The sequence below is a fragment of the Lolium perenne genome, chromosome 5 (genome assembly GCF_019359855.2).
Source record: "Lolium perenne isolate Kyuss_39 chromosome 5, Kyuss_2.0, whole genome shotgun sequence".
In the NCBI taxonomy this organism is placed as follows: Eukaryota; Viridiplantae; Streptophyta; class Magnoliopsida; order Poales; family Poaceae; genus Lolium; species Lolium perenne.
The window spans coordinates 143,387,493-143,412,204 of NC_067248.2; the positions used below are offsets into that span (position 1 = coordinate 143,387,493).

Consider the following 24,712-nt stretch of genomic DNA (forward strand, 5'->3'; position numbering starts at 1 on the left):
TGGCACAGGCTCGTATAATGAAGGAGATGATGGCAGAGCTTCCACCTCCGGCACAAGAAGCACAAGAAGCAGCCAGCACCGGCTATCATCGAAGACATGCCTAGTCTCCTCCATTTGAATTCTATTCCCTCACTGTCGGTGTAGTGGATTCGGGGGTACCATGGCCCACCTGCTACTAGGCCCAAGCGGCGACCCATATACAACGACAAAGGCAAATCCCTCACGAGGCCTTTAGCCTCACGAGGAGAAGACCCTCGCAAGGATCCCCTCGCGTGGAGAGCAACACTTGGCAGCTTCGGCAGCTAAAGCAACCCCCCGCGAGGAACCTTTTTACGAGTGTTCTCGAGGCTTAGTGTCATGCCAGGATGAAAGGCACAAAAGAAGACGGCGATGCTGACAGAAGCGATGACTGGCGCGGGAGGCACGTCTCCGTCCTGAAGAAGGAGCCTTCTGAAACGCCCCTGCATAAAGTGGCCCGCCAGTTGCGGCTTTACTAGAAGGCTACGGTGGGCGGTGCAACGCGTCAGAGAGGACATCAACGGAAGCGAACCAATCCTATGGACCAGCACTTTACCACCCTGGACTAAGTCCATTCGTAGTAGTGTGTGGATAGGTATCCCACTCTTTGGGCGCGGCTGTGGCAACCCCTCTTTCATGCTTCCTTGGAGAAGAGGACCGGCGCTTCTATAAAAGGAAGGACGGATGCTCCGTAGAAGGGGACTGGCCTTTCTCTCTCTAGCGAAGGTTTAGGAGATCGCATCTAGATCTGGGCTACCGCTTCTTCAGGCTAGCGCTTTGTAAAACCCTCTTGGACCTCATGAGCCTTTGCAAGGCAGGAGTATGGGTGTTACCTCCTCCTCACGAGGGCCCTGAACCTAGGTAGATCGTTTTTGCCTCTCTTTGTGCACTCGTCGTGCCAGCGTCGCCAACGTCACCGTGAGCCTGGAGCTGTGTCTTAAGCCCTTGTACGTGTTCGTCACCTCATTCGGGTTCCTCGCGAGTACCCGTTTTCTTTGGGACACGAACATCCGACACTCTCCTCGGTTAATTTGTAACAGGATGAGCCACATTTTGATGGTGTTTTGCCCGCGGGCTGCATGGCCGGTGAATTTGAACTTGGGCGCCTCCGTGGCCGACTTTGAACTATGGTTTGGATTTCTTTTTTTTTTTGGCCTTTTGGCCATTGGGGGTCATTTTACGAGCTATCGGTTGGGGGAGCCGACCCCCAAACCACGATGGGTTGGCCGGCACTCCCCAAAAGCATATATCCAGTGTTGCTGACCACTTCTATTTAGGAGGCACCAGTTGGGATGCTCTTACTAAAATGAAAAGAAAAGTCTTGCAAGCAAAACGTCAAACCAATACGGAAAAAGAAAAGATACAGCTATACAAAACTACAAAAGGCATCATGAATTTGATCGAGTTAACTGGTGAAAGCTACGTGATTTCTTCAGGCTGCGGCCACCGATGTGCGACTGTGATTTTTGCATTAACCCAGCACCTTTTACTTTTAAACATAAGGCCCAAAGACCCGGCTTTATGTATAAGCCCCAACGGCGCGCAAAAAGCGTTCAGTTACACCATACACTCATAACTAATACACACCCAACAGGTTCGACTAGTACCAAAGGCCACACATATGAAGCACCCTGCTTACCAACTCACAACACACACTGATACAAATAGAAAGAAAGCCGGCGGGAAGACGACACCGCCGCTCATGGGCGGAGCCACCATCGGGTCGAGCGTGGTCGTTCGACCCCCCTCAGTTTTTGGCGAAAAAATGACCCCCCAGGCCCAGTCAAGCCCAACCGGTATCGACTATCGATTCTAGCGACAGAGCGAGCGACGGACGGAGCAAGCAAACCCCTGCCGCCCCGCACAGCAAGACCTAGCCCCGCCCCCGCCACGCCCCGCTCCGGCGGCTCACCCGCCGCCCCGCCGCGTTTCCCCGCTGCCCCACCGTGTTTCCCCGGCCCGCCGCCGCCTTTGCCCGCCCCTACAGCAACCATAGAGGTCATCTTTCGCGGGGCTTTCGTCTTCCAAGCTTAGATGCAACTTAATGGTATGTACAATCTTATCAAAATGTAGCTCTATTTTGGTATTCTTATTTTTTATAGTTATTTTGTTGTTGTACTTGATGAAATATGCAAATTGAATCTGTTTGGACCTCTTTTGTTGAATACATTTGCTCTTTTCTGTCAAAAAAATTTAGAGCTTAGTTTCGACCCCCCTTAGTTCAATTCCTGGCTCCGCCACTGCCACCGCTCAAGTCCTTGTCAATGCATATAGTCTCGTAACCTCGTCCAGCGCCGCGTCGAGCAAGGTCATGTCCATCGGTCTGACCAGTACCCTCCAGATCTGCATATATATAGATATTTTGAAGATGGCGACGGACTATTTATGATGTGTTCCTCGATAGCTAGCGTGTTCCTAATGTTCCAAAGCGTCCAGGATTGCGCCCCAAAGGTGAACCAACTAGTCCAGCACCTTTTACTTCATCCGGGATGCTCCCAAAGACCGAATATGGTAGCCAATTACTTATCAGCATAGCATAAAGGACCAGATATGGTATTTTCCAGAGGCAGCACGGTGCATTATTCTCAGTGGAAATCAAAATGCATGTGCATGTATCAGACAGCAATTTCTACTGGTGACTGATTTGCCAATTCTGAGGAGTTTCCAGCTAGATCAATTCGGTTTCGAGTGGAGGGCAGCATCTACCTGCAGTAAGCCTGGTGCAGGATGCTGGTGACATCTGCGAAAATGATTGATGGCCCCAGGTCAAAAGATTGAAAAACCACACTGGACCTACCTAGCTAATCCCTGTAGGGACAAGGGAAAAAGGCTACCGTGTCCTGCTCCAACCACCTCACCAATTCACCAACCCATGTTATTTTAGTACGACCAACAATAATGCGCATCTCTCCCGTGTTTGATATGGTGGTCTTAATTTCCACAACAAGCACAGACCAATTGATGTACTACTAGATTGCAAAGTTCAGAAGAATTGTGTAATATGCTACTATTATGTGGACGGAAACAACATGCGCGGTGACACATTGCTCAGCAACAAACCTTCTTAATCAGCCGTGCACCGACGGGGACGACGTACGTGTGGGCAATGCTTAAAACAAACTGGAAGTAGTTAGTACCGTCAAATACATGTGTGGATAGAGGGTCCTAAACATTAAATTAAGCTCTAGTGGGTTAGGCTGTCTAACAAGAGCCATCATCGGTCTTAAAAAAACAGAATACTGATGGAGTAAATCCTAGCTCCACCTCTGGTATTTTGAGATATCAAAAGATTGCAGACACATTGTTGAAGTCTTATAACCAAAATCCAGTATGCTATCACTTGGTAGCTAATACTCAAGGTGCGGTGCAATGCTTTTCAACTGTCATTCAGGTGGAGTGTAGTGTTCTTCCTACAATACACGCAGATCATTGCAAAGTAGGGCAAATAACATATACAGCCTTCAAGCTTAATTTCTCTAGAAAAATTGTAAACAAGTCAAAAAAAATCTCTTAATATTATGTATATCAACTAGAATAGTAACCATATTAGTCCTTGGCAACACCAATATCGAAACAAATACATATTCATTCTAGAAACTGCATTGGCAAAATGCCAATTCCTATCCCAGGTTCCAATTGTGATGGGCTGATAGGATCAAAGTACACAGATAAACCCAGGAAGAGACAAGGGTTGTTGGGCTACATGCTTGTGGAGACGGCCCAGATCTGAGAATGCATGCATGAAACTATGATTTGGGCCAACCAAAACTACAGAATAAGGCCAATGTCCACCAAGGATTCAGGACACAACTTCTCAAGTACACAACTATCAACTATGGCCTCTCAGAAAACAAAAGGTCAGATCCCCTAAAAAAAAGGTCAGATGGCCTAAGAAAAACTATGGCAATCATACGTACTGCTACTGAAGAAGAACATTATAATCAGTGTAATCGAAATCCTCTGCCATGTGCATTTCACCGGGAACAAGAGAAAGGATAAGTGATAATGAGTGGGAAATGGGGTAAGGTTCAGGGGTAGTTCCATGATCTTAAGCCAACATGAAAAGATGAAACAGAGGTTGATCATCTCGAACAACACCTACTCATCCAAGATGTTTGATATGATACTATTTTTAACCGATATGTGTTCAGCTGTCGAATTATGTATTGAAGGAGGAGACACGTATGTCTGCAAAAAGCCAAAAACTCCACCGAGATGTGTTGATAATGTAAGCAGCATTGTGGGGTCTAGCTACAGCTCATCCTTTGTTTGTCCTAGATTGACACTTGATGCATGCATGCATACCTTGACAACTAATATCATAACTAATGCAATCATCTGTAAATAGTGAAAGAACTTCATCTCCATCAATCATGTCTAACCTATGAGTCGAATCATTTTTAGAAACCATTTATAGAGTGTTCATCCAGCAAAATACTTTAAAACTCATTCTTTTCCTGATGGAAGACAGAGATCAGAAATCATTAGGTTTTGTCTGCATTGGTGACACGCGGCACTCAACCAATCAGAGCTATATAAGATCCAACTATTATCATAATGTTTGTAGTTAACAAGCCATATCTGACAGTTCAAGTGTTAGTGAAGCCAGGTAAGTGCTTGCTCAGACAGGACACATGTCTTGTGCAGAGAGATTAGGAATCTAGTGGGTCAGGTCTTCCATTAGGAAGCATTAATTAGTTCTACCTTGGGATGCTTTATGTCGTGATGCGCACGAACAAACTATTTGGATCCTACTGTACCATGTGTGTGAAGCCAAATGCGCTTCACATCAACGCCACTCCTGATACATGATGTGTGGAAATAAGCCTCAACTAACTGAACTTTGTGTTTCAGAAGACCACTCAGTTTTTTTCCTTCGTGGCCCATGAACAGATATAGAGACTATGCAATGCATGAAAATGTGTCCCAACTGACTGTCTACATCTTATGTTCTTATGATGCAGAGGTCGGCATGTTTTGTCGCCCAATGTATAAAAAACATAGGAGTTTTTGTCTTCGTGATCCATGAACAGAAAAAATGGAGATACTATACAATGTGCCCCAACTGACTGTGATGCAGAGGCCGGCATGTTTTCTCGTCCAATGTGTAAAGAACATGAGAATTTTTGCCTTCTTGACCCATGAACAGAAATGGAGATAGTATGCAATGCATGAACATGAGGCCCAGCTGATCGTGTGCGTTTTACCAAGGCCAGGAGGTCCTCTTGTCCAATGTCTAGAAAAACTGTCCCCCAATTAAATCAACTTTCTTCTCAATTTCCCAATTCTCAGAAAATTACAGAAGCAGAGAAAACATTTTATGAATCAAAGCAGGAACACTAGACAATTATCACACATAATGATCATGTCCATAGGGACTCTTTCTTAAGGCACGCCTCCTGCAGCAGCAGCGTGCTCATCAGATCATTCTGCATGACGAGGCTACTGTACACCTTGTCATCATAGTCCATCTGCATTAGCTGGTGCTGCTCCGGACGCTGCTGAAGCTCTTGCAGATGGAATGCAGCGCCGGGAGACGGGTGGTGGATGCGCTGGAGGATCTCGACCTGTGCAACCGCGAGCTGCGCCTGGAGCTGGGCGACCTGCTGCTGGAGGTAGGAGATGGCGCCAGCGCAGCCGTAGACAGGGTCGCGCATCCTCGCCGTGGCCTCGTACACCAGGCTGCTCACTGCGTCAGCCCGCTGCGCAACCGGGAGCTCCTGTAGCATCTTGCTGACGTTGCTGGCACCGAAGACCCGATGCACGGTGGCAAACCGATGCGGGTCCTCCGGCGGGAAGTAGGGCGCGAACACGCAGTCCCGAGCGCACCGCCGCCGCAGAAGCTTGCAGGAGGCACATGGGGTGGCACTGCTGCTCCCGCTCTGAACTCCGGCCATGGCAGTGTGTGACTGTGTGTTACCTCTTAGTTAGGAGCTAGGAGAAGAGAAGAGAGAGCAACTGATGGAGATGGTTGCAAAGCTAAAGGGAAGGGGGAGGGTGATGGGTGCAGAGCTTAGCCTTTTTATAGAGGAAGCAAGGCAGCCAGGATGATGGAGGCTAAGCTAGGTGTCAATGGGATTACGGTGGAGCTAAATCGTTACTAATTGCAACCTAATTAATTAGTCAGGACAAACAAACAAGCAAACAAATTAGTTTAGTGGTGATGTTATGCTAATTAATCAGCGTTGTTTTCTTGCTTGCTGGAGTATCTTTGAATGGGCGTAGCCATGTACCTACTGGTAATGCATGCAGTGTGTGTGAAGTCTTCCTGCCTTGTTTGTCTCTACTTAGCAGCCAAGGTTGATTAATTAGCTATAGTACAAGAATCTATGTATGCATCACCCAATGGTCGTTATGGTCTGGAAAAATTCTGCTTACCTTTCACTTCACGCGGCACCGTCACATTTGGCTAGCTGTACAATCTGCAGCTGGATCATTTGACCCTGCATGCACGCACGTTCAGAGTTGACCATTGAGATGAGACACTCATGATTAATTAGCTTTGCTGATCTGATCCTTCTGACGAACGCTGTTACATGTGTACTTGTTAAATTAGCATAGCTTCCCAGTAGCATCAATGAGGGAAGATCGAAGTCTTAACCCTAATTATGCATTAATTGCACACAGTACTACTAGTGCTTAATTTCGTAGCTATTAGCTAGAGATGAGTAAATTAATTAAGTCAAGTTTGGAAATGGCGGGGCTCGACATGGATGTCTGTTTCACTCCTCTACAGATTGCCGATACTTCTATGTACAAGCTTCAATCAATCTTCAATGCTAATGAACTGGAGTACACTGCTAATCAAATATACGTGAGAAAATAACAGATACTGGTGTATTTGTTTATCCCATGTGCATATTAAATCATGTCAAGATCAGGAAGAAGCCTGACACGTATGTACACATCAAGCGGACAACGAGATTGGGGATTTGTCCTCCACCAGAACAGTATAGAAGCATATTCAATAAATGTCAATTATAGTTTGCTAGCTAGAGACAATTATAGTTTGCTAGTCATCAGGAGGTGACATGTGGTATCACGTACGTACATGCACCCATGCGGCCATGTCTAACGCCATTAAGGTCTCGTACCAACTTGTGATGCAGACTCTGCAACCACATCCTACCGCTAATCCAGATTTGTTTCCAGTGTGGATGACAGGAGAAATTCGTGCTGGGACAACACTCCAAGAAGCGTAGTTTGCCTCGAATAACAAAAATTGCCTCAAGAAAAAAAAACAAGATGCATGGTAGACTACTAGTATCAATATGTCAAACATGAACAGAAGAAAAAGGAGCATGTTCTTTCTCGTGTACTGCAACGTCCCCCTTTCTCATGGCATAGGGAAAAGGGGCATTTGAAACTACCAGTCCCAGAGGAGGCAGGATTTCTAAAGTTGTTGCGGTGCGTGCATGCACATGCACGTTGCTATCGAAACCCAAAAGGTCTCAGGGCATTCGTGTTTTTCACCGCTAAACAATTAAGCTGCCGACAATGTTTCACCGCTAAGCTAACTCCAAGAAACCATTGCAACTGAAGTCTTCATCGTGGTTCAGACTTAATTTCAAAGTCCAAATGCCAAATGGATCTTCTCATGGTTTGGTAAATTCAATTGACTAAGCGCATGCTTACCCACATGCACTACGGGAGAGCACAGATGTGCCGACGGCCGCCGTGTGTGCCGACGGCCAAATATCGGGGCCGTCGGCACAGAAGCCTCCGGACCGCGGCAATAAGGATGGCCGTCGGTACAAGCCGGTTGTGCCGACGGTGAAAGTTCTGGCTGTCGGCACAGGACCAGTCTTTACTACAGACCTGTGCCGACGGTTATACCGTCGGCATAGTTTTTTTCTATTTCTGCACGACAATCTTCAAAAAAGCATAACTAAATCATTCTAATTGAGAAAAATAAGTATAATATATCAAATTTTGCAGAAAAACAAGATCTATCATAGAAAAATATAAAAATGTAATATTTCAAATACCTAAACAAATCTTCTTAGAAATGAGCTATAATGTTCGAGGTTTCATGGCTTTCACACACGCCAAAAATGAAAAAACTGTCGCTCGTGGGTCGGATTAGAAATCCGCGTCCGGGGTCTTGCTTCCTATCCTAGGGTCCACACACGTGTCAAATATGATCTCGTTTCGGCAAACTATGCCATGCCGAGGCTATTTCCCACCTCATTTCCCCTAAAATCCATAAAACTCCGGACGTGATAGCCCTTTTCGTGAAGGGTTTTTCAAAATAATTGTCGTATCCCAGTTTTAACAAACGGAATAGTTACTATGATATATAAAATGACATCACGCGGCTCCGTGGGATTTTTTGACTTCGTTCAAATTGCCATCTGGCCAAAACAGGACCCCCGAGACATGCGGTATCGCCGTACCGGGCGTGCGGTGCACCCATTCGCGAACAAACTAAACGGACAAAAATTAGCACATATAGTGATGCATCGTTGAACTAAAAACAATTTTTTCGGAATTTCTGGAGCAACGGATAGTTCACCCCTAGTTCGAATCCGGCCAGTTTCCAACGGATTCGGCGGGACACCGCCGGAAGCCGCGTGGGTTCCCAAAAAGCTAACGCGTGCACATGTCATGTGATAGGTGGTGCGTAGGTGATCTACTATTATCGCACGGAGGTTTCACGTCATACTAAAATGCGCCCCATGTAGCTGCTTCATAAATAAAAACCGTTTGGGCACGCTAAAAATGAAAAGATGGTTGTCCGTGGGTCGGATTAGAAATCCGCGTCCGGGGTCTTGCTTCCCATCCTAGGGTCCACACACATGCCAAATATGACCTTGTTTCGGCAAACTATGCCATGTCGAGGCCATTTTCCACCTCATTTTCGATAAAGTCAGTCAAATTTAAACTAGAGGTACTTGATCTAATGCTCATGATTTTTGGGTAAGTTAAATTTGTAGGTTCAAAAGACGATATGGATGTCATATTTGTATTCCTCTCATTTTTCTGATCAATTTAGACATATTATTTGCCAAATTCGCATTTACTGATATTAATTATTCCATATTAAATAAAAAGACAAAAAAATAAAATCATTTAATTGTTTTTTCAAATTCTATATTATTATTATTTATATATATTCATTGTTGTTTACTTAAGTAATTGTTTAGAATTTAAAAATATAGAGGTGTGACATCACGGTCAAAGGGTTAATACGATAGATATGGTAATATTAACATCAAGGTGTCATTTCTTTCATGGAAGCTCATCCGAAGAGAACCAAGAAGTTAAGCGTGCTGGGGCGGGAGTAGTGTGAGGATGGGTGACCAACTGGGAAGTTTGACCACAAGTGCAATTTGAGCTAAGATTAAGTGTACTAAGTGTGATTGTGAAAGATTAACAAGTACAAAAGTAGAAGAAGAAAAGTGAAAAAAAAAATTATTTTTTTCAAATCTTTTTTTTTTAATATTTTTTCGAAAATAAATTTGAAAATTTTGAAATACTATGCCGACGGTAAAACCGTCGGCACAACAATCTGTACCGACGGCCAGTCTGTGCCGACGGTGATTGGGCAGACCCCGACCAGAACTATGCCGACGACGCTACGCCGACGGTCACCGTCGGCACAGCCTGTGCCGACGGCCTTCTGGGCTGTGCCGACGGCTGGCGGCCGTCGGCATACTCGATCTCTCCCGTAGTGATGGCCACATTCCAGACTGTAGGCTTATTTACCTCGTGTGCTCTTATACCGCACTCTATCTACCCTGGTAATTTTCCAGACACTAAAAACCCAAAGTGTAGTTCAAAAGAAACTAACTTTCTTAACGCGCTGGAACATGCAACAGACATCTTCTTTCCCCAACACGACGACTTGTTCCCACCCCATCCCATCTAAACGCCTCCAATAGGATATAGAGCCTGCTTTACTAGAAAGAAAAACGAACAGAGGCTCCAAAGATTCTACTTATCAGGATGGACCTGGACCACTAGCTAATTTACGTTAGTTTCTGTCCTGTGCCCATGTGCTCTGGGGTCAAACTTCATAGTTGGGTTTAACCGACACTGCCACATGTTAAGTGCCTGACGTTCCAAGGTAACTCACATGCTTAAATCCTGACTTGTCACTACCAACCTTCTAGGTTTTAGTGTGTTCCCAAGAGATTTTTTTTTTCCTATTCTGAATTCTATAAGGTAAAGTGTCCTATTGCTCAACGAAACGTAGCTAATGCCATGTCTTGTCTTGTTCTATTCTGCACAGTAGCACCTCCCCAAGAAACAAAATGTGAAATATTTTGCTATGGAATTATCTCAAAAGAAAAGACAGCACATCATAGCGGATTAGCAATACACTGCAAATATGGCACTAGCACGGAGGTCGAAAGAAACATAATCATTATGTCAGATCCAAATAATCGTCCCTGATCTGGATATCAAATCTAAGTGCGAAAAAACCTCACCTAATTGAACTTGATATAATCGAGATATTAAGCAGCTACATTGTCAAGATGATGAAGCAGAATTCTACATGGTTATTGGTTAAGCTTGCTTAATCATATCATATCGAGCAGTAGCCAATCGGCAAAAGAAATGATACTGCCATATGCAGTTAAATATATTATGGTGAATAATATGTAAGCTGGCAGAAATATCCTATTTTCGTGGCATTGCCTGTTATTGGATGTCCAGTTGAATTGAGAGGTGGTTGCCTACTCGTTGGTATTTGCATTACCGGAATCCAATGCTCTCAAGTGGGCATGATACTTATGGATGGCAGGTGTTCAGTTACACACGGCATGGTAAAAGAGATGGTAAAACAGGAGTTCCACACAGCACATGCATGATACTAAAGAAAATGAACATGACTGTCGTGCACATGCTACCAATAGAAACCCAACATATCGATCTTACATAATCAGACGTATGACGTAACATAGTTATCTTACAGAGAGAAAGTTCAAAGTGGTCTTCTTTTGATCAAAGCACTAATCATTGCAATCTGAGAAGGAGCCACATATAGAGGTATGGATGTACTCAAAGAAGGAAAGTTAATGATGGAAGAGAATATCCCCAGCTATCAAAGTACTCCGTAAAGATCCAATCCATAAGTGAGATGAAATGAAATATAGCGATGGTACGTGTTGCAGATACTCAATAGATACTAGACCAAGAAGTTCAAAGTACGGTACGAAAGTAAAACAAATGCATGAAAATTCACCTCTTGTATCAAAATGGCTTGGAAGAAAGATCAAGCCACTCTTCTCGGTCTTGGGGGAAAAGTCACACTGATAATGCTTGAAATTAGACATCTTCTAAGTTCCTCTTGCGGCTACAGAGTAGTTTTTGTGTATTCCTTGTTTTGATCCCTAACCTAAACATCATGTTTCCCGGTAACTTCGGTTTTTCTGATTGTAAATTGCACTTTTCACTAATGCTTGGAGCTTTCCTTTTCATGTATTCAGCAGATTGTGCCTGAACTGTCAAAGCACAAGCATCAGTATTGAAATTTGGAATTCTCAAGTTTCAAATTCAAATAGAAGACTCACTGTCCTAACTTGAAACAAATAAACCACAGGTAGTCAGATTATGTTACTACCATGAATAAACGTGTACTCACTCTTCCTATTTAATTCATTTCTCCAATCAAAGCAGGATCAGCTTCTTAACATGTAATTTACACTTTCCATGGCATTACAGAACTAACCAGAACGCTGTCCAGATAATGACTTGGCCAAGTTTTGGAGTCCTCTTATATCATTGATCTTGCTCTTCTTCAGAATTGGATTAGTGGAGTCCAAGGTGCTGGAATGATTGTGAACAAGAGCATTTGCAAAAGCCTAAAAGTACATAAAGTAGTAAGAATTAAGAAATACGGAGTATAACATATGAGATGCTGAGAGTAACAATATAATCAGGGGTTCATAAAAGATGGTTACAGTTCAAGCAGCAGAATGTTCTCCAGCAAAGAAAAGTAGATAACCTGACTGAGCTGATCGCATTAACATGATAAATGTAACACAGTCACAAATAGCCTTTACGAAACAGTATCCAGTGTTAGCTGATCAACCATTCAGACTAAACAACCCAGGCCAACGTTGGTCTCCAGAATGATCGATATTTATCTGTGCTCAGTTGTCCAAAGCACAAAAACACCAATGTAAGTAGCACACGGTCATCAAACACCTGTCATCACTTCGTTCAAGTATGTGCTAAGAGGAATGCTTTTCCATTCGAATCAGTTGGTAGGTTTCAGTTTAACGTTAAACTACTCTTGGGATATTGAAATGTTCAAGATTAAGAGTAAGGCAGCATGAAATTACTATCTCCTAGGAAAGTTATTTCAAGCATTATTTCTACCAGAATTAAGTCATCAGTTTTTGTCATGTCAAAGTACAACATGACCAGTTTCATTTCAGAGTAAAATAATAATACTTATAAGATGGCCTCAGTTTATCCAATGAACAGAATAAGTTCCAGTCTAAATTAAGTTTAAAAGCTACTGTACATAACAATGTAAAATAGATAAGAGAAGAATGCAGATAAACATCTGCTAGCCCTTCATGGATCAGGCTACAGAACCTACTGTATGATTAATAAGCCGCTACAAGTGGTCCACTTCTTTGAACTATCACAATATTAATGATTTGTATTCTTCACCAACATCCTGGACAATTAGTAGTACCAGCACATGATGCTTGAAAATGCAAGCATAGTAACTCTGGATTATCTCTTTTGAACAATGCTAGAACAAACGCCAAGTTGTGAAGCATGAGTAAGGCTGACCCGCAGAGGGGCTGGGTTTTGAAGAAATTTGGGCCTAAGGACATTCAACTATCGCCTAACTGCAGTATGGATAAGTCATTTTAATTGGGTAGGGCAATAAGTTATATAACCGTATAAAGAAAAATCACCAATATGATGAAGATAGTATGCAAGCAACACCAGTATCTGAGTATATGTTCAAACACAAACCAATGTAAGACAAGTGGAGACATAATACAGATCAATCAGACTGGATTACCTTGGAAGCAATGGCGTAGAATCCATTATCAAGAGAGTCCTGTGCAAAGGTTAGCCATTCATCATGTGATACATGCAGATGTGGGTCGTCGGAGTACTTGGCCTCTCGCAGAAGCAGCGCTTCATATCTCGTAGCAAGGCAGCTCTAGCAGTAAAAGTTAAGAGGATTAGTGAAGTGACAGAGAACAACAATAAACATACGTGTTTGCCATCGACCCATCCGGAGCTAAGATGTCACTCTGAACTCTCAAGAAATAATAATAATGAACACATCATGATTGATAAATGCTCTGCGATGGTTTCTCTGTACTGAACAGAAGCACTGAAATTGCATCACAAATATAACCGTGAAACCGACAGAGAACAACACGAAACATAGCCGTTTACAATAGACTCATCCAAGGAGCTAAGATGTCACTCTCAAATCTCAGGAAAAATTAATAATGAACACACCATGATTGATAAATGCTCAGTGATGGTTTCTCTATACTGACCAGAGCACTGAAACTGCATCACAAATATAACCGTGAAACCGCATCCCAATTCACACTACATGCCACAGCCACATCACACTACTTTAGTAAACCGAAGGGCTGAAGCTGCATCACCACTCACACATGCCGCAGGACTCCTCTATACGGAAATCAAGCACTGATAATGCACCCCAAAATCGAACCCTGAAACTGCACCCAAATTTCTATACTGAACTGAAGCACTGAAGATGCACCCCCAAATATTCCAACCTTAGAGCGAAAATCTGACTTGCACAATGTGAACAACTGGTCCTCACCTCGACATCGCCCGCGAGGGCGAAGGCGCGCGCGAAGAAATCGGCGACGGAGAGCCTCGCCCCGGCCTCCTCAGCCGCGGCCGCAGCGAACGCCTCGGTCGAACGCTCCCGTAGCAGCCGCCGGGCTTCCGAGCGCGTTGCTAGCATGGCGGCCACGTCGCCGCCGCTGGAGAGCGCCGCCTCAAGTACCCGCAGCTCATCGTCCCCAAACCTGCGCGATCGACGCGGGGAGGGACTGAAATGGGAGGTTCTAGAAGCTGGAGAGGAGCGGGATGGGGCGTTCGTGTGTGCGAACCTGCGGCGGGAGAGGCGGGAGGCGAAGAGGGAGAGGGCGTCGGTGATGGCGCCGCCGCCGTCCCGCTCGTGGGCGGCCGCCCCTCGCGGCTCCGCTGCCATTCGCTCTACGCCGGTGGTTTGATTTGATTTCAAGTTCAGGCCGATATTCGGGGGGCTCCTTTGTACCCACCTGGTCGGCACTTAGCAAGGTGCCGCACACCTGTGCCTGCCCAGCGTCGGTCACTTGGGCTGCCACGGCCCAATAGGACAGGTAATATCCTTTTTTATTTTTTTCTTTTTTCATTTTTTTCTTTTCTTTATTTTTAAAATCTGATTACTTCTAAAATAAATGAGCATATTTTTTCAATATGAAAATTTGCAAACCTGACATTGTTTAAGTCTGAAAATTTTCAAAAATTAATTTTATTTTAAATTTTGAAGAATTTAAAAAATGTAAATGTTTTAAAGTTTGAATATTTTTAAATTTGAACAATTTTTTAATTTGAACAATTTTAGAATTTGAAAATTTTCCAAATTTGAACATTTTAATTTTTTAACAATTTTCAAATTCAAACATTTTTAAATCTAAACATTTTTAAAATTTTAACTTTTTTTAAATGTGAACTTTTTTCGATTTTGAAAAAATGAAAAAAAGAAACAAGAGAAACAAAAACAAAAAAATAAAGAAAAAATAAACAGAAAATGAAAACTAAAGGAGAAAAACAGAAATGGGTCGGGCCCTATACCCGACCAAGGTGTGCGGTGCTTAGTAAGCATCGACCTGGTTGGTGTATAGGCTTCGCTGATATTCGGCTTGTGCTCCTTACTTGCTATCTAGAGGCTACATTATTTGACCTTATGTTTTTAGACATGTGACTTTACTCATAAACTTGTAATTGTACTTGTGGTTCCGGCAGCAAGTTCCATATGCACTCTTTTTCTTTCAGGGTACCCAAGGGAATTGGAAGATTTTCAATGAGGCGGTTGCTTGCCTACTATATTATACATTTTTTAAAATAAAATGCTATCTAGAGGCTACATGCATGCACATGAGGTGGGCGGAATCAGACCCATACGCACCCATTTATCGTGTTGGTTTTTGCTGCTTCTCCGATCTAGTAAAAAAGAAGAGGATGATTTTCCATTAAAAATTGTGGGAGCAAACTTATATATTGAAACCTAGCGCCGCAACCCACCATACCCTGCTTGATAGGTCTGTTTTCCCTCGTCCGGTAAGCCTCGTCGTCATTAAAAAGGATGGGAAATGCGATCTATGCGCGGAGTTTTTTTTTATTAAAACTAGTGTTTTCAAGAAATTAGGTTAGAATTTTGGTAGTTGCTTTATTTATGGCCTCTGCGAAGATGATATCGTCTACAACAAATGATCTCTGGCCCTTTTTCCGATGACGAGGTCTCATTGGCGACGTCCATGGTGGTGTTAGAAAATCAAAAGTTTCTAGGCATGGGTCTTTAGATTTTGCTTCGCCAAATCAATTTTGGAACTTTTTTTCATGGTTGCCGTGAGGAGATTATGTTCGTAATATTTTTCTCGGATGGTACGTCCTCGACAAAGTTGTTCAGTTGTTTTTCCTTAGCATACTAGTGTTAATGCTCTTGCTAATATTGATTGACTACTTTAGCGGTTATGTGTTATGTGTGTACATGTGGCCTTGGTATTGTGACTCCAATTAAAATTATGATAGAACCTTCATAGGTATGTCCAGGTCAATGGTTTAGTATTTTTATTTGGATGCTTTTTAGAAAACTATAAAATCTGTCATGGAAGAAGAGTTTGAAAACTTCAAAAAATTGTTGTTTCTTTTATATTTTATTTTGTAATCGTTGGAGACAGCTCATGTATCTCTGTCATGTGCTATTGGCTACTATAAATTTGTCATGGAGAAAGCTTGAAAAAAACCCAGGCGATTCTAGAAGTGGCGGCCGGGAAGTCATCGGTGCCAGAAGATGCCGGCGACTACGATCTCGAAAGATCGTTGTCCCGAAGAAACTAGTACTGAGAAGGGCCAAACACCTATCTGGGGCGGGTTGGAGGACTTTCATTCTTATACCCTCCGATGCCCCTACACCGGAGACGAAGAACTCGAAGACCCTACAGGGGCAAACATCTGATCCGTGGTTCCCCCGCCCTCCGGCCGACGTGGCGGCAAGGGAGGGCAGGGGAACCGGCAGCGGTGACGACAACTGAGGGTAGGAGCTGATCGCTTCTCGCGAGAGCTGCCCTAGGAAAATGTTTCGGTAAGCTCATGGCTTATTTGTTTTCCATTATTTCAAAAACTTGTGAAAAAGGTATCAAACTAGTAACTAGGCTCATCTGACTTGTACGGTTGTTGAAAATAAATAGTTGCGCTCGAGGCTTAGGTTTATATGAAACTCTATTAACTTTACTGCTCTCTTTGTCCAAAAATAGATATCTCATTTTTTTCTAGATACAATGTTTTAGTATGATTTACAGAGAAGAGTTGTGTCTATATTGTGCAGATAATACAGGAAGGATTAAGGCAAATGCCTTTAGTATTATTTCACCCAATAACATTATAAAATTGTTTGAGAATTGGTTAGCGGGTGCTACGAAGAGCGAAGAACGATAAAAGTACACATTTAAGTTGGGGTATCTGCTTTATTTTGGGTCATTTGGAACATAGAAATGATTGTATCTTTAACTATAGAAAGTCAACTACTTTCATGCACTTATATGGTTGGCTACTCAGTAGATCAGTGTACTGCCCCTCCTATAAATAACGGAGAAATAAGGAGATTTGGCTGCTGAGTGCAACCGACTGAAGACAGTGGCACGGGATTTATACAGCTAGCGTTTTGATCGAAGAATAACATGTTAATGCGGTGTCATATAATGTTTCCATGTTCTCTCTCGATGGTTAATATATATATATCATCATATGCACTGTTCAAAAACTAGGCCGATTAATCGCTACTAGGGGCCTGACCGTGTCGATTACCATTAATCTCTTGTGTTAATCCATTAGCCCGATTAATCGTACCGAAAGTCCGATTACTAGGTATGTTCCCGATTAACTACTGCACTTGGTCAAAAAAGTTATAAACTCTTCAATACATATAGCTAGTACATGCGCTACCCCTTCCAAATAAAGTAGGTTTTGCAAAGCTCCCGCTTGATTCCAGTCTCCAACAGCTCGAGTTCCGCTATCACCAACTAGTTCCTTGCCCTCCCAGACTAGTTACTCTCAGTTGCCTAGATACAGGAGCTCGACCACCTTGAGTAGCTCGTGCAGGAGCTCAAGGGCACCTTCGATAGGTTAGGTGGTTGAGGTGTAAGAGGGGTCGTACCCTAGCTAGGTAGGTGGTGGGAGAAGATAAACTTCAGAGGTGATAGGATAAGAAGTGGAAGGAAGAAACGCGGCTTCGACTAGTGGATCCTGATTCGCTCGTGACCATGAAGATTAGGTCACGGAGGAGAAGCATACATGTTTTTCTGGGATTTTAGGCTCTAGAGAAGTAGGGTCAGACATATAGAGGCTCATATACTATTATTTTTCTTATATAAACTGTTTTTTACGTGCTAATTTGTGTAGGTTACACCGATTAATAGTCGACCGATTAAATTAGTTAATCGTCCAAATTCCGATTAATCGCTACTCCCAAGCAGACCGAGCAGTTAACGATTACCGATTTCCTTACCATTGATCATATGTGGTCGGTGATATAACCTTTTATAAGATTTAATGTTTTAATAAATAACAAAAAGCTGCATGCATCGACCGATGCAGGCTGGGGCTATATCTTCATTTCGAAAAATAATACTGTAAACTCTAGGTTACACGGAGGTAACACAAATTCCCACAACGTGTATCCGGTTGTTTAGCCTAAAATCCCGTAATCAAAGCGATGCACTTAGCAGCACGCAGTCGCCTTCACCGGTTACTGGAGGAGAGCAAACGGATCTTGGCTTTCAGACATGGCACGGCACGGGTGCTTGACTAAAACCGAGGAGCATTCATCCGCTTGCAGCAGATGGATCAAACCATTTGACCGGAGCCGCTTCGAGATGATCCATCCACGGCGGCGGAGAACCGTCGAGAGGGTACGCGTGTGCAAGGACGCAGCGTAGCTCTAGGTGGATCTCGCGATAAGGATGCGGGCTGTGGCAGAGCCCTCGCCGCCAAATCTGGTCCAGGCGGCACGCGCGTGAGCCGCCCACACGTCGCGCAGCGCCAGGCCAACCAAGGAAAACTCCAGCACTTGCCCTGCGAGGCTGCCACCCGTGTGGCCCGTTTGGGTACAGAGGAGGGCTTTCGCGTGTGCCGTCGCCGTCGAAAGCGAGCACCACCTTATCTCCTGGCTCCTGCTCCGGCTTTTCTCGCATGTGGGAGAGTGCTGGCATGTGGTGGCCACACGACGTCGGGATATTTCCCTCTGCCAGTTCCACAAGGGCGTGTGGATCCGTGGCTAGAAAAGCTCCCCGCCCAAACCTTCTTTCCCGTGGCTTGGATCATCCAGCACGGGTAGCGAAGAGGACTGGCTTACACAGTCAGCAATGAGAATAGTACACCATGGTTGTTGTAACACTGTTAGAGAAATCCAGAAGTTTTTTTCCTTTCTTTGGGTACCTTCACATGACCTCTTACTGTTAGTTGGTACTACCTCCCTTTCACAATAAGCCACTTTGGTAAACTATTCTAGTTTGCCAAAAAAAACTTATATTCTAGAACAGGGTGATAGCTTGCATCAAGAAAAAGCTTCGGCGAAGCCCGCGTCGAGAAAAAAACACATGTTCCGACTTCCATTGTCTTGATGACCGTTGAATTTTGTGGAAATGAAGGAAGGAGTGATCACTTTCCTCGAAGTGACAAAACGATGATGACACACATCCGTTGCGCCTCCATCTTTAGCCCACCATGCTCCAACCACCCCGAAGCGCCCCGTCCAAGCAGCTCCTTCAAGAAGGGAAGCACCGTCGACACGGTGTTGCTACCGGACATGAGGTCCTAGGGTTTCCCCCGGCACGCACAGTACAATGGGCAGGGGATTCCCGTGAGACCCTCCAGGAAGGAATACAAGTCGTTATTTGGTAATCGGTGAGGAGAGTGGTATTATTTCCGTGCTCCACCGCTCTCAGCCAGCTACAGTGACCTTGAGGGTTGGTGCTCTTTGATGGGGCCGTCGATGACCACTCCACCGGAATAGCTGGTCGGAGTTGGGTTAGGTTATGCGCCTGAGTAGTTTAGGGCTTAGATCTGTAGGTTTTTATTGTTTTCTCGGCGTATGCCGATGTTTGGGAATTTACCCCGTAGAGCGGGTGGAGCTATGTGTCTTGGCCGCCAGATCCATGGCGTTCTAGGGTTGCTACTTGCCCTACTACCGCTCCTCTGGTTGAAGCATGGCTTGGGAAGGAGCACCACCATCTGCATCAATAAAAAGGTGGTACCAAGATCTGAGCTATCTCGTGGTGGCTACGAAGCGGAGGAGCTCCTGGCCGGCCATGTTGGTGAGGGGGAGCACTTCCCTGGAGTAGCAAGGTATGCCGCGTTTTCTCTCCAGGTCGGACGTGGTGGCGAGGAGGAGGGGGAGTGCGGTGCGCCGCTTTTCAATCTGGAATTTGGATATTGTCTTCCTCGTGGAAGTTGCTTCAAGTGGAGGAGCTCGTGGTTGCTGTATTCCCTGGCCTGCCGTGGTGGCGAGGAGGGAGTCAGCGACGAGGGGTTTCTCTCAATGAGCTGCCTCGACGTCTGCCCATGAGGTGCTATGGAGTTGTGCGTTGCAGGATCCTTCGAGCAGATCACACGATGTCGTTGTTCGATGCCGTGACCTTTGGCCGGCAGGGAGGCCGAATCTCTACCTCCATAGTGGAGGCCATGCTCAAATCTCTATCTCGGAGCTCGATGGGGTGTTGTCTCCAAGTGCTTCGTCCCCGACGACAGCTTAATGGCCGCCCGCAGGGGTTCTTCGTCGGAATAGGGATATCGGGCACTCAGCTCTCAAATCTCGGCGGCTTCACCTTCAGATCGCCGACGAGCGTTGACGGAGGCACTCATGCCTGGATTGCTTGTTTCTCCTTCGTGCTAAGGTGTTGTTTCGCAAATACGGAGGCCCTTGCTTCAAATTCTTTGGTTCTCTGTGTGAGTGATGTAAAAGGGCTTTTGTATACATTGTACCCGCCGCGTGTTTAATGGATCCATCGGGGTCTTCTAGACCATATTCTTGTTTTAAAGAAAAAAACCGTTAGTTGGTACAACCCTCGTTCCACAATATAAGTCGTTTCCGCAAACTAGACGCATGCTTCACAATGCTTTTTCTCAGCACATGTTCGGGCTTCCATCGTCTTGGTGACTGTTCAATTTTGTGGAATAGAAGGAACCCGTGATCACTTTAGTTGCTTTGACCATTTCAATGTAATTTGTGTTAAATCTAGTGCAACTATGGATCTCTTGGGAACATTGGGTCTACCGACCGTGATATGATAGATTTGAAAACCGGGTGTTTCCTGGAAAACATATACTTTTCTTCTTAATTTTGTATCAAGCAAATATAACACTCTCAAGAGTATATGTATATGTATAGAAATGAACAACAATAAATCTGTATAAATAGAAGGAAAACATGAAGCAAACAAAATCAACCATTGCAATAGAGATAATAGATTCCCATGCTCTTACATCTTCATTTTATCCTTCATTTGTTCAACGAACTCGCCCCTAAACGTAGCACACTCATCGAACGCTTTAGCAAGTGAGATTTTTTTTTTGAAACACCATACAGAATCACACGCATATTAACGCAAACATGCACTTCCGTCTTTTATGAGACATACATATATCGAACATGGGATTTAAACACCAGTGGGCAAGCGAGAGAGTTTTAACATGTATATAAACCATATCATTCAACCAAACCATATGCCATTGCATTTCCACTGACTATTTTAATCAAAGCGCACATTTTTCAACCCATAACCTTGCTACATTCTGATAACACCTCCTTCACACATCTAGTTGGGCTACCTCATGCCACTGGATTCTGACCATAATTTACGGCTTGGATTAACACGCTAGCCTCTTGTTAATTCGTCTTGAAAACCTGAACAAAATCCGAATAAATCTCGCACAAAAAACTGAAGTAAAAGACATGCTCGTTTCCCCGGGTTCGGATCCCCTGGAGTTGGCCTCAACTCCACCGCGTGGAGTTGCACAAATCTCAGTGTGTACTGAAACTGCTTCCCTGCACGTTTAATTAAGATAAATCATAAATTGTTATGACTGATTAAATCTGGGCCATAAAGAGAAAAGGAGGGCTGAGATTTGTGCAACTCCACGCGGAGGAGTTGAGGCCAACTCCAGGGGATCCGAACCCCGTTTCCCCCTACACGACCGGCTGAACTCGCTCCACCTCCGCTGCCACCGGGCTCCACCACCACCGCAGAACCCAAAATATCCCCAGCCGGGGCGCTCGCCCGCCACGCGCACCCCACGCGCCCCCGCCGCTCCCAGCCCATCCTGGCCGTCCACGTGTCTCCAATCCGCAGACACCACGCGCCTATATCTATCCCCATCTCCGCCCCCGCCCACTCCCACCGCACAATTCCACCCCGCTCCCACAAACTCCGGAAAACGCAGGCACGCGCCGCCGTCCGAGATGCTGCCTAGGGTTGCGCCCTCCCCGTCCCCCGCCGCCGCCGCCGCGGTCGGCCAGCTCTCCGTCGCCGGGCTGAGCGCCGGCTCGGTCTGGGTGCCGCAGGGTACCCTGTCGTCCGCAGCGGGGTCGGCGGCGCTGTCCTGCAGGGCGGCGGCCAAGGGGAAGGAGGTGCTCAGCGGGGTCATGTTCCAGCCCTTCGAGGAGCTCAAGGGCGAGCTCTCCCTCGTGCCCCAGGGCAAGGACCAGTCCCTCGCCAGGCACAAGTTCGTCGACGAGTGCGAGGCCGCCCTCAACGAGCAGATCAAGTGAGTGCTGCTCCGCTCCGTTAAAAATCCCCCTTCCTCTCCGGTCCGCGATTCTGCCGTGTTATCTGTATATGGATCGATGATGCTGAATAAAATCGAACTGAATTGCCACTAAAACTCTGCTTACGGTTCGAGGAAACAGAACACTCTGTTCCGAACTCTGTTCCGGCCATTTTTCAATCCGAAATGGTTGCAGTTTTCGATTTAACGCCTGAAAATGTCGTTGCAGCGTGGAGTACAACGCATCCTACGCGTACCACTCCCTCTTCGCCTACTTCGACCGTGACAACGTTGCCCTCAAGGGCTTTGCCAAGTAAGTCATCATCACTTACCGCTGTTCTGTTCGCCTATTTATTTGCCAAATCCATCAGTACAGTGTTGTGATGCCGGATTGTCCCTCCAGGTTCTTCAAGGAATCAAGCGACGAGGAGAGAGGCCACGCGGAGAAGCTCATGGAGTACCAGGTATCCATTTCGTTACCTCTCTAATTGCTACTACGTATGTTTGATAGGTCTGTGTCTTTGCCCTGTGAAGTGTACTCATGCCCTGCATGTTTTTTGTGTCTATCAGAACAAGCGTGGAGGGAGGGTGAGACTCCAGTCCATCGTGACACCGTTGACGGAGTTTGATCACCCCGAGAAAGGCGATGCCCTGTATGGTGAGTTGCTCCTTTGTTCATTTTGGTATGGGCATGGTTACTGCGCGTTGTGTTGCATGTGTCATGGGGGGTGCATGTGCTGTGCTTATTGTATGATCACGAGTGTTCGTTTGGTCATGTGAATAATGGGTTATTTAGGGTTGGTTACATGCTTGTGCTAGATTTGTGCAAGTAACAAAAAGTTCCGCTACTGCTGCTAAAGTTAATTAATTTTATAATGCATCTGCTTGTATGAATTGGTGCTTTCAGCGGATATGTTTTCAAAGATAAGAAAATTAGGTTGATGTATACCGAACTTCTATTTGAATTGTTTTGAAATGCATGAAACTTGTAGTAGCATAAAATTGCCAAGCTTAAAAATTCTGATAATTTCCCTGATATGAGGCATCCTTCGATTCCTAACAGAACAGATCATTCCCCAGACTTCTTATTTGTCATTTTTAACCTTGTGATGCGCTAGTACATCAGTCAATGTAAATACCATATCCTTTGTTTTAACTTGAGCCTCAATTGCAATTTCAGCAATGGAGCTGGCTCTAGCTCTTGAAAAGCTGGTGAATGAGAAGCTGCACAACCTGCACAGTGTAAGTTGCTCTTACATGCCTAGTTACATCAAAATTATTGGAGAAGAGAGACTTGGAATTTTTTTCCAAATAAATTACTGATGATTCAGTATTTACCGATAGACACAATCTCCAAGAATCTAAAAATCTTCTGTCCCAATTAACAGGTGGCAACAAGGTGCAACGATCCTCAACTGACCGACTTCGTGGAGAGTGAGTTCCTTCAGGAACAGGTAAAGCCTCCAAACCAGTTAATCACTATCAAATGATGTGTGCAGCGCACCATGTGTGTGTATGTTTTTGTTGTGCCTTACTAAGTTGAAACACCCCAATTCATGTGAAAAGGTTGATGCCATCAAGAAGATCTCTGAGTACGTCTCGCAGCTGAGAAGAGTTGGCAAAGGCCACGGTCAGTGTTTTGCTGGATACTGCTGCATTGTTCCGTCGTCTGTGCTTGTCTCGGTTGCTTACATGGTTTGTGTGCAATGCAGGAGTATGGCACTTTGACAAGATGCTGCTCGAGGAGGCGGCTTGAAGGCCATGGTGACGGCAGTCAAGGGTTTGTAGGTGTGGTGTCGAGTAGTGGACCAGCAGATCAACTACCGGGTGTGGTTTTGAAGGATTTTTGCAGTGTGTTTGTAGCATCCGTATGCTGTGCTGTGTCTGGGATTTTGAAATAAAACGAAGGGGGACATGCTCCGGTCTTGATGCCAATCGTCTGTGCTACTCTTGTCAATTAACTCCTGTTGCATTGGTGTTCTACCTTGGATTCTATCAACTTTTTATTTCTTACTGCTGTTACTCTTCACCGTGAGCAAGACACATACTTATACGTAGTATTGAATAACACAGGGAACCTAGAAGCTGTGAAAAGACAAACTCACATAAAGTAGACTAGAGTTATGTGCGAAATTTCTTTCCTGAGCACAACCGAAGGCGTCGTCCCGATGGCTCAGAGCAATGCTTGCGGCTATTTATGCGTTCATTCATGTAGATGGTATCCTTGATTTTTGGCCGTGGAGCTACTCCTTTGGCTGGCTCGGCCGTGGGGCTACTCCTTTGCCTGGCTCAGGTGTGGCGTGCCGGCTTAGAGCATCTCTAGCAGAGTCTCTAAATCCCATCGGAACTGAATTTTTTCGGCGGATTTACGGGTTTGACCCAAATTAATCGTAGAATGGAGCCCGAAAACATGGGCTGGCCCATCAAAAAAGTTCAGGACTTGAAAAACTCCCCGCACACCCGTATTAAAAGGGTTCGCGGAGGGGAGTTCGGTACGCAAACCCTACTCCCCTCCTCCGTTCCTCTCCCTCCGCCGCCGCCGCTCACCGTTTCCGGCGAGCAATCCAGCGCCCGCCGGTGCGCGATGGCGTCCCGTGGAGGCTCCGATGGCCCTGCCGCCGGATTGGGTGGTGGCGACTCGTCGCCGCGTCCGCCCGTCTTCCGCACCGACGCGGAGCGACGCAAATGGAACCGGAGCGAG

At 45.2% G+C, this 24,712-nt stretch overlaps 3 protein-coding genes across 3 annotated transcripts; 1 reads left to right on the forward strand and 2 right to left on the reverse strand.

The window, feature by feature from the left end:
* Window positions 1-5,274: 5,274 nt before the first annotated feature.
* LOC127300122 (LOB domain-containing protein 12-like) lies at window positions 5,275-6,676 on the reverse strand. Its single transcript, XM_051330203.2, has 2 exons — window positions 6,397-6,676; window positions 5,275-5,927 (listed from the first exon to the last, which is right to left on the reverse strand). Exon 2 carries the CDS (start codon window positions 5,913-5,915, stop codon window positions 5,382-5,384), a length of 534 nt encoding a protein of 177 aa, XP_051186163.1. The 5' UTR covers window positions 5,916-5,927; window positions 6,397-6,676; the 3' UTR covers window positions 5,275-5,381.
* Window positions 6,677-10,877: 4,201 nt separating this feature from the next.
* Window positions 10,878-14,225, reverse strand: LOC127300121 (protein DOUBLE-STRAND BREAK FORMATION). The gene is made up of 5 exons (XM_051330201.1): window positions 14,097-14,225; window positions 13,802-14,012; window positions 13,013-13,156; window positions 11,696-11,828; window positions 10,878-11,468 (listed from the first exon to the last, which is right to left on the reverse strand). The coding sequence occupies exons 1-5, from the start codon at window positions 14,195-14,197 to the stop codon at window positions 11,293-11,295; spliced, it is 765 nt and encodes a 254-aa protein (XP_051186161.1). The 5' UTR covers window positions 14,198-14,225; the 3' UTR covers window positions 10,878-11,292.
* A 7,398-nt stretch (window positions 14,226-21,623) lies between these two features.
* Window positions 21,624-23,946, forward strand: LOC127300120 (ferritin-1, chloroplastic). The gene is made up of 8 exons (XM_051330200.2): window positions 21,624-22,011; window positions 22,241-22,324; window positions 22,415-22,475; window positions 22,582-22,669; window positions 23,192-23,253; window positions 23,400-23,465; window positions 23,578-23,641; window positions 23,724-23,946. Exons 1-8 carry the CDS (start codon window positions 21,707-21,709, stop codon window positions 23,765-23,767), a joined length of 774 nt encoding a protein of 257 aa, XP_051186160.1. The 5' UTR covers window positions 21,624-21,706; the 3' UTR covers window positions 23,768-23,946.
* The last annotated feature ends 766 nt before the right edge of the window (window positions 23,947-24,712 follow it).

What these genes read in the sequence shown, in the direction of transcription:
- LOC127300122 (XM_051330203.2), bottom strand. Translation starts at nt 5,915, where the DNA reads ATGGCCGGAGTTCAGAGCGGGAGCAGCAGTGCCACCCCATGTGCCTCC.
- LOC127300121 (XM_051330201.1), bottom strand. Translation starts at nt 14,197, where the DNA reads ATGGCAGCGGAGCCGCGAGGGGCGGCCGCCCACGAGCGGGACGGCGGC. An exon ending in CCCTCGCGGGCGATGTCGAG is followed by an intron (nt 13,157 to 13,801) that starts GTGAGGACCAGT and finishes TTTTACTGCTAG; the next exon opens with AGCTGCCTTGCTACGAGATA. An exon ending in TCTACGCCATTGCTTCCAAG is followed by an intron (nt 11,829 to 13,012) that starts GTAATCCAGTCT and finishes ATGTACTTTTAG; the next exon opens with GCTTTTGCAAATGCTCTTGT.
- LOC127300120 (XM_051330200.2), top strand. Translation starts at nt 21,707, where the DNA reads ATGCTGCCTAGGGTTGCGCCCTCCCCGTCCCCCGCCGCCGCCGCCGCG. An exon ending in GAAAGGCGATGCCCTGTATG is followed by an intron (nt 22,670 to 23,191) that starts GTGAGTTGCTCC and finishes TTGCAATTTCAG; the next exon opens with CAATGGAGCTGGCTCTAGCT. An exon ending in AAGAGTTGGCAAAGGCCACG is followed by an intron (nt 23,642 to 23,723) that starts GTCAGTGTTTTG and finishes TGTGCAATGCAG; the next exon opens with GAGTATGGCACTTTGACAAG.